Source organism: Myxine glutinosa, chromosome 7 (genome assembly GCF_964187855.1).
Source record: "Myxine glutinosa chromosome 7, kmMyxGlut1.1, whole genome shotgun sequence".
NCBI lineage: Eukaryota > Metazoa > Chordata > Myxini > Myxiniformes > Myxinidae > Myxine > Myxine glutinosa.
Genome location: NC_136267.1, coordinates 85,881,052 through 85,901,245, shown reverse-complemented (window position 1 = coordinate 85,901,245; position 20,194 = coordinate 85,881,052). Strand labels below are relative to the sequence as shown.

General features: G+C 43.8%; 1 protein-coding gene across 1 annotated transcript in view; it reads left to right on the top strand.

Annotated features, from left to right (window-relative positions):
• Positions 1–4,655: 4,655 nt before the first annotated feature.
• Positions 4,656–20,194, top strand: part of LOC137431378 (retinoic acid receptor beta) — a 51,791-nt gene continuing 36,252 nt past the window's right edge. The window contains 2 exon segments of the mRNA XM_068122638.2: positions 4,656–4,961; positions 12,081–12,229. Of these exon segments, the coding sequence (XP_067978739.2) occupies positions 4,826–4,961; positions 12,081–12,229 (285 nt within the window). The 5' untranslated portion in view covers positions 4,656–4,825.

Genomic DNA, 20,194 nt, shown 5'->3' with positions numbered 1-20,194 from the left:
ACCCCACATAACCAAACCACATATTATAACCAAACCACCCCACATAACCAAACCACATATTACAACTAAACCACATATTATAACCAAACCACCCCACATAACCAAACCACATATTACAACTAAACCACATATTATAACCAAACCACCCCACATAACCAAACCACATATTACAACTAAACCACATATTATAACCAAACCACCCCACATAACCAAACCACATATTACAACTAAACCACATATTATAACCAAACCACCCCACATAACCAAACCACATATTACAACTAAACCACATATTATAACCAAACCACCCCACATAACCAAACCACATATTATAACCAAACCACCCCACATAACCAAACCACATATTACAACTAAACCACATATTATAACCAAACCACCCCACATAACCAAACCACATATTACAACTAAACCACATATTATAACCAAACCACCCCACATAACCAAACCACATATTATAACCAAACCACCCCACATAACCAAACCACATATTACAACTAAACCACATATTATAACCAAACCACCCCACATAACCAAACCACATATTATAACCAAACCACCCCACATAACCAAACCACATATTACAACTAAACCACATATTATAACCAAACCACCCCACATAACCAAACCACATATTACAACTAAGCCACATATTATAACCAAACCACATATTACAACTAAACCACATATTATAACCAAACCACCCCACATAACCAAACCACATATTACAACTAAACCACATATTATAACCAAACCACTCCACATAACCAAACCACATATTACAACTAAACCACATATTATAACCAAACCACCCCACATAACCAAACCACATATTACAACTAAACCACATATTATAACCAAACCACCCCACATAACCAAACCACATATTACAACTAAACCACATATTATAACCAAACCACCCCACATAACCAAACCACATATTACAACTAAGCCACATATTATAACCAAACCACCCCACATAACCAAACCACATATTACAACTAAACCACATATTATAACCAAACCACCCCACATAACCAAACCACATATTACAACTAAACCACATATTATAACCAAACCACCCCACATAACCAAACCACATATTATAACCAAACCACCCCACATAACCAAACCACATATTACAACTAAACCACGTATTATAACCAAACCACCCCACATAACCAAACCACATATTATAACCAAACCACCCCACATAACCAAACCACATATTACAACTAAACCACATATTATAACCAAACCACCCCACATAACCAAACCACATATTATAACCAAACCACCCCACATAACCAAACCACATATTACAACTAAACCACATATTATAACCAAACCACCCCACATAACCAAACCACATATTACAACTAAGCCACATATTATAACCAAACCACCCCACATAACCAAACCACATATTACAACTAAACCACATATTATAACCAAACCACCCCACATAACCAAACCACATATTACAACTAAACCACATATTATAACCAAACCACCCCACATAACCAAACCACATATTATAACCAAACCACCCCACATAACCAAACCACATATTATAACCAAACCACCCCACATAACCAAACCACATATTACAACTAAGCCACATATTATAACCAAACCACCCCACATAACCAAACCACATATTACAACTAAACCACATATTATAACCAAACCACCCCACATAACCAAACCACATATTATAACCAAACCACCCCACATAACCAAACCACATATTACAACTAAACCACATATTTTCACCAAACCACCCCACATAACCAAACCACATATTACAACTAAGCCACATATTATAACCAAACCACATATTAAAACGAAACCACCCCACATAACCAAACCACATTTTACAACTAAACCACATATTATAACCAAACCACCCCACATAACCAAACCACATATTATAACCAAACCACATATTATAACCAAAGCACCCCACATAACCAAACCACATATTATAACCAAACCACATATTATAACCAAACCACCCCACATAACCAAACCACATATTACAACTAAACCACATATTATAACCAAACCACCCCACATAACCAAACCACATATTACAACTAAACCACATATTATAACCAAACCACCCTACATAACCAAACCACATATTATAACCAAACCACATATTATAACCAAACCACCCCACATAACCAAACCACATATTACAACTAAACCACATATTATAACCAAACCACCCCACATAACCAAACCACATATTACAACTAAACCACATATTATAACCAAACCACCCCACATAACCAAACCACATATTACAACTAAACCACATATTAAAACGAAAACAGACTACATATTATAACCAAACCACATATGATAACCAAACCACTCCACATAACCAAACCACATATTACAACTAAACCACATATTATAACCAAACCACCCCACATAACCAAACCACATATTATAACCAAACCACCCCACATAACCAAACCACATATTACAACTAAACCACATATTATAACCAAACCACCCCACATAACCAAACCACATATTACAACTAAACCACATATTATAACCAAACCACCCCACATAACCAAACCACATATTATAACCAAACCACCCCACATAACCAAACCACATATTACAACTAAACCACGTATTATAACCAAACCACCCCACATAACCAAACCACATATTATAACCAAACCACCCCACATAACCAAACCACATATTACAACTAAACCACATATTATAACCAAACCACCCCACATAACCAAACCACATATTATAACCAAACCACCCCACATAACCAAACCACATATTACAACTAAACCACATATTATAACCAAACCACCCCACATAACCAAACCACATATTACAACTAAACCACATATTATAACCAAACCACCCCACATAACCAAACCACATATTACAACTAAACCACATATTAAAACGAAAACAGACCACATATTATAACCAAACCACATATGATAACCAAACCACCCCACATAACCAAACCACATATTACAACTAAACCACATATTAAAACGAAAACAGACCACATATTATAACCAAACCACGTATGATAACCAAACCACCCCACATAACCAAACCACATATTACAACTAAGCCACATATTATAACTAAACCACATATTATAACTGAACCACCCCACATAAACAGACCACATATTATAACCAAACCACATCATACAACTAAACCACATCATTTAACTAAACCACATATTATAACCAAACCACTCTACATAACCAAACCACCTATTATAACCAAACCACATATTATAACTAAACCAAAATATTATAACTAAACCACCCATTATAACAAAACCAAAATATTACAACTAAACCACCCTTGTGGTAGTAGATGTCGTAGTAGATGGGGAGGGTATGTGGTAGTCGAGGGGGAGTGAGGGTATGTGGTAGTAGAGGGGTAGATGTGGGTGGTAGTGGAGGGGGAGGGTATGTGGTAGTAGAGGGGTAGATGTGGGTGGTAGTGGAGGGGGAGGGTATGTGGTAGTAGATGGGGAGGGTATGTGGTAGTAGAGGGGGAGGGAGGGTATGTGGTAGTAGAGGGGTAGATGTGGGTGGTAGCGGAGGGGGAGGGTATGTGGTAGTAGAGGGGTAGATGTGGGTGGTAGTAGAGGGGGAGGATATGTGGTAGTAGAGGGGTAGATGTGGGTGGTAGTGGAGGGGGAGGGTATGTGGTAGTAGATGGGGAGGGTATGTGGTCGTAGATGGGGAGGGTATGTGGTAGTAGAGGGGGAGGGAGGGTATGTGGTAGTAGAGGGGTAGATGTGGGTTTTAGTGGAGGGGGAGGGTATGTGGTAGTAGAGGGAGAGGGTATGTGGTAGTAGAGGGGGAGGTTATGTGGTAGTAGAGGGGGAGGGTATGTGGTAGTAGAGGGGGAGGATATGTGGTAGTAGAGGGGGAGGGTATGTGGTAGTAGAGGGGGAGGGTATGTGGTAGTAGAGGGGGAGGCGTGGGTGGTAGTATTGTCCCTTTACCAGGTTGCGACATTATTTATTTTTATTCGTTTCCTTCAACAAATACTAACAGGGATGCCTGGAGTGAGTCCACACAGCAGAGAAAGTCATCATCCTGCATGTCCATTGTTTTCATCTCATCATCTTGCGTTGTGTTTGTTTGAAGTCATTTTGTGTCTGTGGAATATGTTTCCTGTTTTGATTCCGCAATGCGAATTATTTCATGGGAAGTCTCGGAGAGAATGCCGGTTGGAGGGATTACACCAAGACTAAGGACTGCGCCTGGGGAGGTCACCGGTGGGCGAACTACGGCGATGAGTTCACGCACAGGTCACGCGCATACATCGTGCCTGGGGAGTGGGGACGGGCTACGGAGAGCACGTGCTCGGATTGTGAATCGTGCCTGGAATGTACCACTGAGCCCAAGGGATCGTTGTCGTCGACCAAGACGCCTCAACTACGATGTTTGGTGGGATCGGATACCCGTCACACATCCCGTTGGTTGTCGGACAATATAACTGATATTAATAACAATAGAAGGTTCCAAGGACAGAAAAGTTAGAACTTCCACTCACCGTTCTCGAAGTTCGTTTAACGGCACCACTCCACCCTCCCCCCCTCACCGGATCTCCTCGATGGTCGCGTCCCAGGCCAAAGATCTCCAAGGATCCCCGCGATGCGCCCATCGAGATCCACGTCCACCTGCGTCCCGCTGCTTCCCAACCGAGCAGTGCAGGCCGGTGCGTCCGAGGGGTGCCGTTCGGCCCGGCCCGGCCCGGCACCGCACAGCCTTGATGCCTCGGAACGATGTACGACTGCATGCTCGAAGCAATCGCTACCAGCCCCGGGCGTTTCGGCCACGAAGGCTACGGTCCTGGTCTTGGACTGGACCCTGGCTCAGGACTGCCCTCTCCGGACTGGTACTCTCTGCAGAATACGCTGTGTGGGTGACGCACGATAACACGCGCCGCTGTGTCGAGTTCGAATCACGACTTTGGAGCGACGACACCTCCGGGACTGGTCATGTAGCTACCGCTTCGGGGGAAGGACCCTGTGTGTTCATTTGGTTAAAAGGATTCGATTTGGGCGCTCTGTTTTGATTCGGTACTTCAGTCATTAATGACTTTTGTTTTGATGTTTAAGTTTTGTTTAGTATTGGATGAGTTTTGTTTGGTTCGTGGGTGGTAGCAGAGGTGGTCTTTGTTTGGTCTTGGGTGAGTTTTGTCGATGTTGACTATGACTTTGCTTCGTTGTTGGGTGAATTTGGTCTTAAATCTTGGGCGAGTTTTGGTTTGGGCTTGTGGATATTTGGTCTAATCTTGGGCGAGTTTTGGTTTGGTCTTGTGGAAATTTGGTCTAATCTTGGGCGAGTTTTGGTTTGGGCTTGTGGATATTTGGTCTAATCTTGGGCGAGTTTTGGTTTGGTCTTGTGGATATTTGGTCTAATCTTGGGCGAGTTTTGGTTTGGTCTTGTGGAAATTTGGTCTAATCTTGGATGAGTTTCAGTTCGGTCTTGTGGAAATTTGGTCTATTTTGGGTGAGTTTTGGTTCGGTCTTGTGGAAATTTGGTCTATTTTGGGCGAGTTTTGGTTCGGTATTGTGGAAATTTGGTCTATTTTGGGCGAGTTTTGTTTCGGTCTTGTGGAAATTTGGTCTATTATAGGCGAGTTTTGGTTTTGTCTTGTGGAAATTTGGTCTATTTTGGGTGGGTTTTGGTTCCGTTTTATGGAAATTTGGTCTATTTTCGGTGTGCTTTGGTTCGGTCTCATGGAAATGTTGTCGAACCTTTGGCGAGTTTTGGTTTGGTCTTGTGGAAATTCAGTGTAATCTTGGGTGTTTGTTTTGGTCTTATAAAAATTTGGTCTATTTTGGGCGTTTCGTTGGGTCTTGTGGAAATTTGGTCTAATCTTGGGCAAGTGTGGTTGGATCTTGTGGAAATTTGGCCTAATCTTGGGTGAGTTTTGGTTCGGTCTTGTGGAAATTTGGTCTATTTTGGTCGAGTTTTGGTTCGGTCTTGTGGAAATTTGGTCTATTATAGGCGAGTTTTGGTTCGGTTTTCTGGAAATTTGGTCTATTTTGTGCGAGTTTCGGTTCGGTCTTGTGCAAATTTTGTCTCTTTTGTGCGAGTTTCGGTTCGGTCTTGTGCAAATTTGGTCTATTTTGGGGGTGCTTTGGTTCGGTCTTATGCAAATGTTGATGAACCTTTGGTGAGTTTTGGTTTGGTCTTGTGGAAATTCAGGGTAATCTTGGGTGAGTTTGTTTTGTTCTTATAACAATTTTGTCTATTTTGGGCGTTTCGTTGGGTCTTGTGGAAATTTGCTCTAATCTTGGGTGAGTTTTGGTTTGGTCTTGTGGAAATTTGGTCTAATCTTGGGCGAGTTTTGGTTTGGTCTTGTGGAAATTTGGTCTATTTTGGCAAGTTGTGGTTCAGTCTTAAAATTTTTTTGTCTATTTTGGTTGTGTTTCATTGGGTCTTTTTGAAATTTGGTCTATTTTCAGCGAGTTTTGGTTCGGTGTTGTGGAAATTTGGTCTATTTTGGGTGTGCTTTGGTTCGGTCTAATAGAATGTTGTCGAACCTTTGGCGAGTTTTGGTTTGGTCTTGTGGAAATTCAGTGTAATTTTGGGTGTTTGTTTTGGTCTTATAAAAATTTGGTTTATTTTGGACATTTCGTTGGGTCTTGTGGAAATTTGGTCTAATCATGGGCGAGTTTGGTTTGGTCTTGTGGAAATTTGGTCTAATCTTGGGCAAGTTTTGGTTTGTTCTTGTGGAAATTTTGTCTAATCTTGGGCGAGTTTGGTTGGGTCTTGTGGAAATTTGGTCTAATTTTGGGGGTTTTGGTTCGATCTACGGAAATTTGGTCTATTTTGGTGAGTTGTGGTTTAGTCTTATAAATTTTCTGTCTATTTTGGGTGTGTTTCATTGGGTTTTCTGGAAATTTGGTCTATTTTCGGCGAGTTTTGGTTCGGTGTTGTGGAAATTTGGTCTATTTTGGGTGTGCTTTGGTTCGGTCTAATAGAATGTTGTCGAACCTTTGGCGAGTTTTGGTTTGGTCTTGTGGAAATTCAGTGTAATTTTGGGTGTTTGTTTTGGTCTTATAAAAATTTGGTTCATTTTGGGCATTTCGTTGGGTCTTGTGGAAATTTGGTCTAATCATGGGCGAGTTTGGTTTGGTCTTATAAAAATTTGGTCCATTTTTGGCGTGTTTCGTTGGGTCTTGTAGAAATTTGGTCTATTTTGGGTGCGTTTTGGTTCGGTCTTGTGGAAATTTGGTCTATTATAGGCGAGTTTTGGTTTGATCTTGTGGATATTTGGCCTATTTTGGGTGGGTTTTGGTTCGGCTTTATGGAAATTTGGTCTATTTTGGGCGAGTTTTGGTTCGGTCTGGTGTAATCAGACATTCTGGAATGACAGAATTCTGACATTCTGACATTCTGGAATCAGACATCAGAGGTCTGGAAATTCAGTGTAATCTTGGGTGTTTATTTTGGTCTTGTGGAAACTTGGTCTAATCTTGGGCGAGTTTTGGTTCAGTCTCATGGAAATTTTGTCTATTTTGGTGAGTTGTGGTTTGGTCTTGTAAATTTTTTGTCTATTTTGGGTGTTTTATTGGGTCTTGTGCAAATTTGGTCTATTTTGGACGAGTTTTGGTTTGGTCGTGTGGAAATTTGGTCTATTATAGGCGAATTTTGGTTCGGTCTTCTGGAAATTTGGTCTATTTGGGGTGAGTTTTGGTTCGGTCTTGTGGAAATTTGGTCTATTTAGGGTATGCTTTGGTTCGGTCTTATGGAAATGTTGTCGAACTTTGGCGAGTTTTGTTTTGGTCTTGTGGAAATTCAGTGTAATTTGGGTGTTTGTTTTGGTCTTATAAAAATTTGGTCTATTTTGGGCATTTCATTGGGTCTTGTCGAAATTTTGTCTAATCGTGGGCGAGTTTGATTTGGTATTATAAAAAGTTGGTCTATTTTAAGCGTGTTTCATTGGGTCTTGTAGAAATTGTCTATTTTGGGTGAGTTTTGGTTGTCGTGTGGAAATTTGGTCTTATAGGTGAGTTTTGGTTCGATCTTGTGAAAATTTGGTCTATTTTAGGTGAGTTTTGGTTCGGTCTCGTGGAAATTTAGTCTATTTTGGGTTTGCTTTGGTTCCGTCTTATGGAAATTTTGTCGAACCTTTGGCGAGTTTTGGTTCGGTCTGGTGGAAATTCAGTGTAATCTTGGGTGAGTTTGTTTTGGTCTTGTGGAAATTTGGTCTAATGTTGGGAGAGTTATGGTCTGGGCTTGTGGACATTTGGTCTAATCTTGGGTGGTTTTTGTTCGGTCTTGTGGAAATTCAGTGTAATCTTGGGTGAGTTTGTTTTGGTCTTGTGGAAATTTGGTCAAACTTGGGTGAGTTTAGGTTGTGTTGGGGAAATTTGATCCAATCGTGGGTGAGTTTTGTCTTTGAGTTTTACTTTGGCATTGGGCAAGTTTCTTTTTAGGTCTTTGTCGAGCTTGGTTGGTCATCTGCAAATTTTGGTCGATATTGGGTGAGCTTTGGTCGATTATCTCCTCAGCCACCTATGATGGATGGAGGTTATGTTTTCATCCCTGTTTGTCTACCTGTGAGCAGGATATCTCAAAAAGGTGTGGACAGGTTGTGTGTGTGATAAGGACGAATTGATTTGATTTTGGTGATTTTTGGTGAACCAATTCTGGATCACAGGACTGGAATGAGACTTTTGTTCTTTGTGGAATGCTGGCGGCAACACTTGAATGGATATTTGACTCACTTTTCTGGATATACTGCAGAGTCGCTTCATTGATCCCGTAATGGTGGCCCAAATATGTCGCACTTTCACCTCCTTCCAACCTAAAAAAACAACTCGATTTTTTTGGCCCAACATCATAACCTTTCTCTGCCTTTTGGCACAACTGATTTTGACCGTCATTTTACGTTTGGGCTCAATTCAAAACGGTTCACGAGAAACAACAAAAGGCTCGTTATGGGAGTTAATCATATATGTGGATGCAAACGATGACTCGTCTCAGCTCAAAAACCGTGATTGGCCAATATGAAATTCCACGATAACACAATAGGTTGCCGACAATTGGGCGAAACCTGCAGTATTCAAACCCGCAATATTTGAGGGTTGACTGTATATATAGAGATATCAAGTGATTAGGATGAAAATTGATGATTTATGTCACCTTGACCTTTTGACCTCAAAAAGTAAAGGTTTGCAGCATGTCACTGCACCGACCAGCTGGTGAAGTTTCGTGAAGAATGGAGTAAAAAAGCCACCTGTAGCCGACTGACAGACAAACAGAATAACAGACCAGACCAACCAATATACTGTACTTGCAAATCTTCAATATTGCAGGTAACAAACAGACAGGGGTGAAAGCATAACCTCCGACCACCTTTGATGGCGGAGGTAAAAAAAAAAAAAACTAGAGCGGCACTCAGTAGAGCGCATACTCCCGCCGTGGGTTTAGTTGGAATAATACGTTTTGTTTAACATCCCCTCTCCCCAAAACAATAAATGAAAAATAAAGTAAGCCCTAACTGTCAGAGAATTAATTTTGATATATCTCGGAATTAGAGGAGAAAAACATCATTTAAGAATAAGAATAAAAGCTTTAATGCAGTGATTTAATGCATTTCCCAAAAAAATTCCTGGATCCGGAATAATATCCTGAGCTTCCCCAAAAACTAATCAATTCTTCCTTATCCCAAGGGCAATCATCCCACCAACTTTCATCCAAATCCGTTCAGAACTTTTCCAGATATCTTGTTCACAAACACACGAACATACGAACACACACACACGGACGGACACGATTGAATGCGTTACTCCCTGGCGGGAGTAATAAACCTGAAAATCGCAGAGCCAGAACCAGAATTATTTATTTGTTCTGGGAAGTCCATATGAGGTTTCTTCTTCTTCAGCCTCACACAACCCTGGGTGAATATACGATCTTTTAAAAAAAAGTTGGAATTTTGCCAAATCTGTTTTATTCGTTTGTTAATATACCTCAGCCATTGACAAATCTGGAACTACGTCTTTATAAGTTCATCAAATACTGACACCGCGATTGACATTCGCTGAGCTAAATGTTTTGTTGATATCTCTTCTGAGGTAAAAAAAAAACAACAACAACAAAAAAACCAGTTTTAAAGCATTATACGTATCAAACGATACATTTTATGAAACGGCGAAACCGAATACACACTTTGGTGGTTTTAAAATGACAGAATGTCTTTATTATAAATTAGAAAAAATTAACATTGAAGACGACTCTGCTAAAAAAATACACCGCTCTAACGCATAACCACGAGTTTAAACTACATTTACAACAAATATGAAAACTATTTTCATATCACAATGTTGAATATAGAATATATAGAAGATAATGTTTAAAAAAAATGAGCCCTATCTTCCAATGGTAAAAAAAATCCTTCAAAAAATTCCGGGATCGGGAATAATATCCTGAGCTTCACCAAAAACGAATCAATTCTTCCTTATCCCAAGGGCAATCATCCCACCAACTTTCATCCAAATCCGTTCTGAACTTTTCCAGATATCTTGTTCACGAACACACACACGGACACGAGTGAATGCATTACTCCCTGGCGGGAGTAATTATCGTATCTGGAAACGGATCTTAACCAAAATCGAATCAATTAGTCCTTGGCAGACACCAATACTGTCCACCAAGTTTCGTCCGAATCCGTCCCAATTTTTTTTTGGCGATATCTTGCTCAGAGACAGACAAACAGTGAAAACATAACCTCCATCCACCTTTGGTGGTGGGGGTAACAAGTAACCTTTACATGGGAGGAAGCCGTTTGGCCCATCAGGTCTGTGCTACACCAACACCAGACCAAGCACATCTGTCTCAGGAGCAACTCAACCAACAACTAACAAATGAAAAGAGGAGAGGGAGGGGTGGGGATCACAATAACTTGGAAAAAGGGAATGCTTGGGAATGGGGTCATTTGGGGTATAAGAGATCATGAGTCTACCAAGTTTCATCCAAATCCATCCACGACTTTTGGGATATCCTCACAGACAGACAAACAGTGGTAAAATTATAACCTGCATCCACCTTCGGTGGCGTAGGTAACTATCAAGTGACAATACCTGTAATTGTGATTCTTTTGTTCATGTTTGCACCCAATAAATGATTCGGGACCAGGGTCCTGAGAGTGAATGTAATTGAATTACAATTTTGAAGCGTGAAGCCCAGACGAAGGTTTCAATAATCGATTACAATAGTCGAGAAGATAATTAATTCGATAATGTCAAATGAGCCACAGAACACATATTTAAGTGGAAGGAACCTTGTTGAATGATGCAATGCGGCTGCCATACACCAATCTTTGCTTCCCCATTAATAAATACCTTTAACTCGAGTCAACATTGTAAAATGCTTCTTCTCCAGCAGGAATAAAATACTATTACTACTACTACTAATTATTCCTACCTTCACGTGGGGTCAGCAGAGGCTGGTGTTTGGTCCAGGTCTTTCACTAACCGGCTGGCCAGGCCTGAGGTTCGACTGGAGCCTATCTGGGCAGGAATTAGTCATTTGTTCTGGGTGCTGGTGACAACTCGCATACTCTTCACGAAATACACCATTGGATCTTTGTCATTCACCAATGACCAGTGCTGGCAGACAGGTCCTCCAGTTTAACATCTATCTGAGAGACAGCGTACATATTGACATATCACCCCAGGTTAGACAGCTCAGAGGCGAGCACATACACCGCTAGGCTATCCTGTCAGCCCAACAAAGATGCTCCGAACCACATAGGCCTATTGAAAGTTTTACTGTGAATTGTCACAAATGTTGGATACGATTATAATAGTGTGTTATTATTATTACACATTTAATATTGCTTTTAAATGTTCCTGTGTCATACATTGTCATTCTGTATCTGGAGTCCTGGCATACAGTCTGAGAGGCTCCCTTTAGTGGACTCACTTGTACGTGAGAATGTTTGGCTCATGACTGAGAAACTTGCTGATGGAGCTCTATCTCTTTGTGCACTTCTGCTCCCCACCCGCCACAACCCCACAGCGGCTGAAAGCCACAGTAGTAGCTCCGAGGAGATTGTCCCGAGTCCACCATCCCCCCCACTACCGCCACGCGTGTACAAACCGTGCTTCGTATGTCAGGACAAGTCGTCGGGTTACCACTATGGCGTGAGCTCATGCGAAGGTTGCAAGGTCAGTGAGTGTTTGAGCACACGTTATCCATCTTGTGACGTTTTTCTTTATTACACTACGGAACATTGTTGGGGTGACACTACAGATGTCTTTAATAGATTAGTGTGACATTACAGGTCTTTTTAGTAGACCAGTGTGACACGACAGGTCTCTTTAGTAGACCAGTGTGACACGACAGGTCTCTTTAGTAGACCAGTGTGACACGACAGGTCTCTTTAGTAGTAGACCAGTGTGACACGACAGGTCTCTTTAGTAGACCAGTGTGACACGCCAGGTCTCTTTAGTAGACCAGTGTGACACGACAGGTCTCTTTAGTAGACCAGTGTGACACGACAGGTCTCTTTAGTAGACCAGTGTGACACGACAGGTCTCTTTAGTAGACCAGTGTGACACGACAGGTCTCTTTAGTAGCCCAGTGTGACACGACAGATCTCTTTAGTGGACTAGTGTGACACTACAGGTCCCTTTAGTGGACTAGCATGGCACGACAGATCTCTTTAGTGGACTAGTGTGGCACGACAGATCTCTTAGGGGACTGGCGTGACACGACAGATCTCTTTAGTGGACTAGCATGGCACGACAGATCTCTTTAGTGGACTAGTGTGGCACGACAGATCTCTTAGGGGACTGGCGTGACACGACAGATCTCTTTAGTGGATTAGCACGGCACGACAGATCTCTTTAGTGGACTAGCGTGACACGACAGATCTCTTCAGTGGACTAGCGTGACACGACAGATCTCTCTTCAGTGGACTAGCGTGACACGACAGATCTCTTTAGTGGACTAGCATGACACGACAGATCTCTCTTCAGTGGACTAGCGTGACACGACAGATCTCTTTAGTGGACTCGCATGACACGACAGATCTCTTTAGTGGACTAGTGTGACACTACAGGTCCCTTTAGTGGACTAGCATGGCAGGACAGATCTCTTTAGTGGACTATTGTGGCACGACAGATCTCTTAGGGGACTAGCGTGACACAACAGATCTCTTTCGTGGAGCAGTGTGACACTTCTGATCTTTTTAGTGGACTAGTGTGACACTTCAGATCGCTTTGGTGGACTAGCGTGGCATGACAGATCTCTTAAGTGGACTAGTGTGACACTTCAGATCGCTTTAGTGGACTAGTGTGAAACTAAAGAAGCCACTTAGCATTGGTCACTCCTTGAACATATTTTGAAGAAAAGAATTGCAAAATTTTCAGATAGAGCAAATTGGGACAGATGTGTTTGTCGACAGCTGTGTTTTGTGTGATACTGTGTCTATAATTAGCGGTATTTAACCTCGTTCACAGCATATTGCAACCTCTATGAGGCTTGCTTCATTCGACAAGCTTCGGCCGTGCAGGGCAATGCTTTTGCACTTGGTTAACACCATACTGTTGACTTGGCTGAAAAATTAATTGCGCTTTTGATATCTCGAACCGATTGGAACTGTCAACATCTCGGCTCAAACTAAAACCTCATCCTCATGTTTTGTGTCCAACAAAAAAATAGGTAGAAATGTCCTTGTGGTTCCAGGTTCTTTGTGCCAGTGCTTGTGCTTCCAGGATCCTCAAGTAGGAGTAAATGCTTGTGATGCTAAGTTCCTTGAATCGCAGTAAGTGCCAGCCAGGTTTCTGTGTTTGTCAGAGGTCAGCCGCGAGTGATTCTTAATAATTTAATATCCTAATGCCACGCCAAGCAATAGTGCCCATTGGTTGACATAACTCAGTGCATATATTCCACGTTATAAACACCCTTAATCCTCACACCTGTTGAGGAACTACAACTGATGGAGAATCTGCTTCCATTGGGAGTAAAGTATCATGCATGTATAGTAACTATGCATCATGTCAATTATCATGTAAAGTAACTATGCATCCAATGAAGTTCGGCCCATGCTCGTTTTGAGGTAAAGGTGGGAATTTGCACACAAAGATCTGCTTATGTAGTTTTGTTTTCAAAAATGAAGATTTTTAGTGGTAATATTGTTAAATAATAAATGGACTTGAGTGGAGTGTAACAATGATTCATGATACTTGGAGGGATTGAGGAGTGAGAGGGGGGTTGGTTGGGTGAAAGGGCAAGAGGACAAGATGAGCAGAGAGCGAGTGAAAGACTGCAGGGCAGAAACCATCTTGTTTGTGGTGAGCAAGAAGCAGACCCTGAGTTTCAGCCTCCTCCATAATGAGATGCCATTGAGGTTTTGGGCCCAGACTCCATGGCCTTAGGGAGAGTTGGGGGAAGATGGGATGTGAAAGCACTAGCCCATGTGAGGAGATTCATAAATCAATGGCACTTAAGATGAAAACCTTTGTGTGATTGAATAAGCAGAAGATGGCTGAAGAAAGCCTTGGTGTTACAGACAATCCTGAGGCAGCGACCAGCTTTAAGATAGGATTTGGCCAACACAAGTTTGCATTCCTTGAGGGAAATGACATATAATCAGCATATGTTTGCAACGGCAGCAGATAATAAAAAACATAAAAGAATTTATTTATTTATTTATATATATATATATATATATATATATACAGTGGAACCTTGACTTACGAGTGCCCCAACTTACGAGTTTTTCGAGATACGAGCCGTCGCTCGGGCGGTTTATTGCTTTGAGATGCGAGCCGAGATCCGAGTTACGAGCTTTCGCCACCCGGTCACGTGGTTATCTTGCCGTGCAAGTACAGTATCTCTGTCGTATAGCGCTGCATTTTTGTTTTCGCATTTTGGTTATTTCGAGTTTACGCCGCCAGGTGGGTTCTGGTCACGTGGTTATCTTGCCGTGCAAGTACAGTACGTATCTCTGTCGTATAGCGCTGCATTTTTGTTTTCGCATTTTGGTTATTTCGGAAAATTTCTTAGTTTTAACCATGGGGCCTAAGAAAGTGCGTGGCAAGTGCAGTGCTGAGAAGAAGAAGAGGATGATGTGCTTGGATATAAAACACGCAATCGTCGAAAAACATGAGCGAGGTGTCGAGGAGGACGTATATAACGGCAGAGGAGAAGAGCATGCCAGGCCACAACTTGTGGATATAAAACACGCAATCGTCGTGTTTTATATAAAACTTGTGCTTGGATATAAAACACGCAATCGTCGAAAAACATGAGCGAGGTGCCGAGGAGGACGTATATAACGGCAGAGGAGAAGAGCATGCCAGGCCACAACTTGTTCAGAATGCCGGCGATAGCTCGCCTTCTCTTTGTGGAAAACACGGTGAGATCCTTAACATCCAACAACTAATGGGACGCAAACGGGGCGCCCAGTTTAGCGGTACACCCATTGATGAATCACCCTGCCTGTGATTCACCCATGACAGGTTATAGCTGGGTCGGGATTCAAACCCAGGCTGGACAGTTTAGACTTTAGAGTCAAGTGTGCGTACCTCCAGTCCAGGCCATCCTGCCAACTTGTATGCTGCATACAGGTGAAATATAAAGCGCGAGATATTTTTATATATACTGTATATTTAAAAAAAAATTGGTGTGGTTTTTGGCGGGCTGGAACGGATTAATAGCATTTCAATGCATTTCAATGGGGAAATTTGATTTGAGATACGAGCAATTTGAGTTACGAGCTCGGTCACGGAACGAATTAAACTCGTAAGTCAAGGTTCCACTGTATATATATATATATATATATATATCTATATATATATATATATATATATATATATATATATATATATATATATATATATATATATATATATATAGATATATATATATATATATATAGATATATATATATATATTGTTGCGAATATGGAATTTGGCCTCCATATCCGCTTGTAAATATTCCCCTATTTTCTCCGATACTCCCCAACTCTCCCTTACCCCATTCCCTAGTCCCATTGTCTGTAAACAACACCCATTAGAGCCGATCTTCCCCTTCATCCCCCCATTAAATGTCGTGCCCAGGTCCCCCGCACCACACGTAGACAACTTTCGGACATCTTCCTAGTTATTCTTAATCTATGTCAGTTAAGGACTTGTTTCCATTAATTATGACTCTTCGTTGCACCAGAATGTGATTATATGGCACCTGTTAGGAAGTTTAGGACCTCCCCATACCTCTCCGCATCTCTTCCCCATGAAGAAGCGCCAACTACAACAACAACAACAAAAGAGGGGGGCGGCGCGGTGACGGCATGGGGAGTGGGCGTCCTCCTTCCGGCTCGGTTAGCCACCATTGACCACGCGCTCCACGGGGTTACCACGAAGGGGCTCCCTGTCGGCCCCTCGTCAAGGGCGGAGCCGGTAACCCCCGCACCCAATGAGAAGCCATGGGCCGATGCCATCTGGGGCGGCGCTAACGAGCCGAGGGCGTGTCACTCCCCGCCGGATATATACGCGGCCCCGCGCCGGATGTGACAAAAGATGCGCCCCGAGCTTGGAAGGACAAGACGCCACCCTCCCGAGCGCTGAGCGACCTCCCCGGCATCTCCACCAAAGTCGCGACCCACGAGCGCTGAGCGACCTCCCCGCATCTGCTGGACACCACCGTACGTGATTCTGTCCCTGAGCCAGGTGCACCTGAGCCATCGACTGCCGCTTTCCTTGCCATCAAATCCCGTGTGAGTCAGCGTTGTCCCGTTTATCTGTGGTCTGTCTAGGGTTAATATAAGAGTGTGTCTAAGTGCCTGTCTTCCTATGCTGTCCCTCTTGTAGTTGTAATCTAACCTTTTTCCGTACGAATATACTTGAGAACTGAACCCCTGGTGTCGTATTGTGTCATTATAATCCAGCCGGGTGTCTTCTCTTTCCTATTGAGCCAGCGTAGCGCGATTAGTCAACATTCGGGCACAATCGGGTAACTTGTACGGATACGGCGGCCATCCCGCTCGGCCCACCATACCATCAAAGTCGTATCTGTAACAATTGGTGTCGGGAGTGAGATTCGAGGCCCGACCAAATTTTGAAGGAAAAAAAAAAAAACGAATAGAGAAAAACAAAAAATTTGGTCAAAATTTGGAGCGGCCGAAATTTGTTTTGTTTTACGAAACTCGAATTTTGCAAGTCGCGCTATGGCGGATCAAGACGGCTGGGGTCCGGTAGGGGAGAGTGAGGCAGGGTCGGTCCAGGACCAAATTGAGGGACGTGAGGAGAGCGAAGCAGCGAGGGTAGCAGACGCGCAAAATGGCGCCTCGCTGGTCACCGCGCCCGTGACCGTGGCAGCGCCCCTGGTGGATCCGAACCTTTTTATGTTGCAAATGAGGGCCCTTATGGAACGAATAGAGGGCCAAATGGGGGTAATGAGGGACGAAGCGAGGGGTACCGGTGAGAAGTTAGACAATAATTTTGAGGAGTTAGACAAGAAAATTGGGAAGTTAGACAATAATTTTGAGGGGTTAGACAACGGGATAAAAGAAGTGAAAAATGGGTTAACGGGGGTAGAAAACAGAATGGCCGCTCAAGAGAATCAAATGGAAGGGATGCAAAAAGGGTTAGAGGGGTTAGAAAACAGTATGGAAGGCAAATTGAGGGACATGAGGGACCAAGCGGAAAGGGAAGTTAAACAAATGGAGCAGCAGATAGAGGGGGTCAGAATGGGGGTAGAAACCAAACTGGATGCTCACAGGGAGGAAATGGAGCAGATGAGGGTGGCATCTGGGCAGGAGATGCAAGTGATGGGAGAGGAGATCAGAAGAGGAGTGAGTGAGGAGGTCGGAGGAGTGCGCGAGGAGGTGAGGCACTGTGAGGAGCACATGGAAAAGGAGGTGAGAAAGGGGACTGTAAAGTTACAAGGGGGCATAGAGGACCTGACGCAGGAGGTGGAACAGCTGACGGAGGGACAAAAAGGACTAACGGAGCAGGTTCAAAGGAACACTGCAGTATTAGGAGGTTTAAAGGCGACACAGAAAGAACTAAAAAACGACTTAATAGCGACAAAGAGGGAATGTCAGATAGTACGTGAGGGACTGACAACGAGGCTGGACGAGGTGATAGAGGTAATGGAGACGAAGGACCGGCAGGTGAGGACGCACATGGAAACGGTCAAGGTAGCCTTGGAGGACGAGCTTGAGGAGACGTACCGGGGAATAAAAGAAGTGAAGCACAAATTAGAAGAAGTGGAAGAAGGGATGAGCGAAATTAAGAAGCGACGGAGAGGGGATAAGAAAGAAATAAAAGAGGAGATAAAAGAATTGGTCCAAAGTCTGTGTTTGGATCGTGATGATGTGCTCATTAACCGGATGAGGGATTCACAGGTGATGGAGGAGAAGCGAAGAGAAAGAGGACCCGGTGTAAGTGGTGACCAATATGGTCGTGCGTATGATGCGCCAGGGGATTTAATAAGCTTGGGGGTCGAGATGGACCCGGGTGTTCGTGAAAGGCCGTTGGTGAAGTGTGCGACAGGTCTGGTGTGCGAAAGAGGAGGTGTGCGAGAAAGTCCGACTCTGGGGTGTGTGAGGAAAAAGTGTGTACCAAGGAGTGAGTGTGCAGGCGAGAGTGAGTCGGTCGTAGCGTGTGTGCGAGGGAGCACATGGGAGCGCGGTGTGGTGAGTGTTACAGAGGGTGTGACGGGAGAGTGTGCGCAGGAGTGTGCGCGAGAAAGGTGTGTGACGGACAGGTGCATGAGGAAAGAGTGCGCTGTCAGAAGTAAGGAAGAGTGTCCACCTGTGGTGAGTGTTACAGAGGGTGTAACGGGAGAGTGTGCGCGAGAAAGGTGTGTGACGGACAGGTGCATGAGGAAAGAGTGTGCTGTCAAGAGTAAGGGTGAGTGCGTTGTCACGAGTGGAGGTGAAAGTAGTGAGAGTGACATGGAGCGTGAGTTAGTTGTGACAGGTGAGCGAGGATGTACACCTGGGATGGAAGGATGCACACCTGGAATGGTAGAGCGTGAGTGGGAATGCACGCTGGAATTGGTGGTGAGGCACGTGGTTGGGTGTGCGAATGAGGGCACACCTGTGATTGTCACAGAGGAGGTGACCGAGGAGGGGGCGCGAAGAGGTGTTTTGGTGAGGTGTGCTACGAACGAATGTGTGCCAAAATGTTCGGTGGTCAGGTGTGTGACCAAGGCTGTGAGTGGAATGAGTGTACCTGGGTGTGAAAGGAAAGGTACGAGGAGCATGGGCACGGCTGGATGTGTGAGCAAGGAACGGGCCACGGGGTGTAAGCGTCCAGGTGAAGCATCGACGTTACACGGGTTAGAGGTTAGAGCGACTTTTAGCCGAAGCAGGCCCTCGGTGCGTGCCGGGCCTCGCTTTGAACGGCCGCGTCTGTGCTCCACTAGGCGGAGCGGGCGGCTGGATAGGAAGGGTCGTTATGGCGACCACGTTTTGTTGAGGCGTGCCGGCAGGTCGAGATCGGGACATTGGATGGCTCCACGCCGAGGTGATGTGTGGGATCTCGGCACGGGTAAACCCCCGTCCCTGCACCGAGTACCGGACGTGTCCAGCCGCTGGCACAAAACAACCAGCATCCATTGCTTGGCTTTACGAAGCCGGGCTTTGGACAGGGATTGGCGCACCGAGAGGTATTAGTGAGTCGACTGGGTGATGAGGTTAGTGTTTTGGACCCAAAATTGGAGAAAAACAAAATTTGATGATTGGCAAGGGATTGGCAGTAGTGATTGGCAGATGATGGGTAGTGATTGGCAAATTTTTAATTTGTTGGAATTTGATGTGCGAAATTGGTAGTGAGAGACCCCCGATGTGGTGGGATGGCAAATCCACCATCCTTCCCATGGGGGGGCAAAGGAGCAATAGTTTATGGGGTGTATGGCAGTGAAAACTAGCCCGGGTGGGTTAGGATATGGTGTGTAGGGATCTAGAAGATGACATTAGGTAACGTTAAGTTTAGTTAGTGACTGATACCTGTAGTGGGGACGCAGGTAGATTAGTATGGATGATAATGACGAGGGAGCGCAATAGTTAAAGGGACGACTGGGAAGCGCAAGTTTCAGAAGGGAGTAGTTAGCTGAGATGATGCCGTGTTTGTGAGAATTGAACAGGTGTGATTGCACAGGTGTGCAACTGGACAGG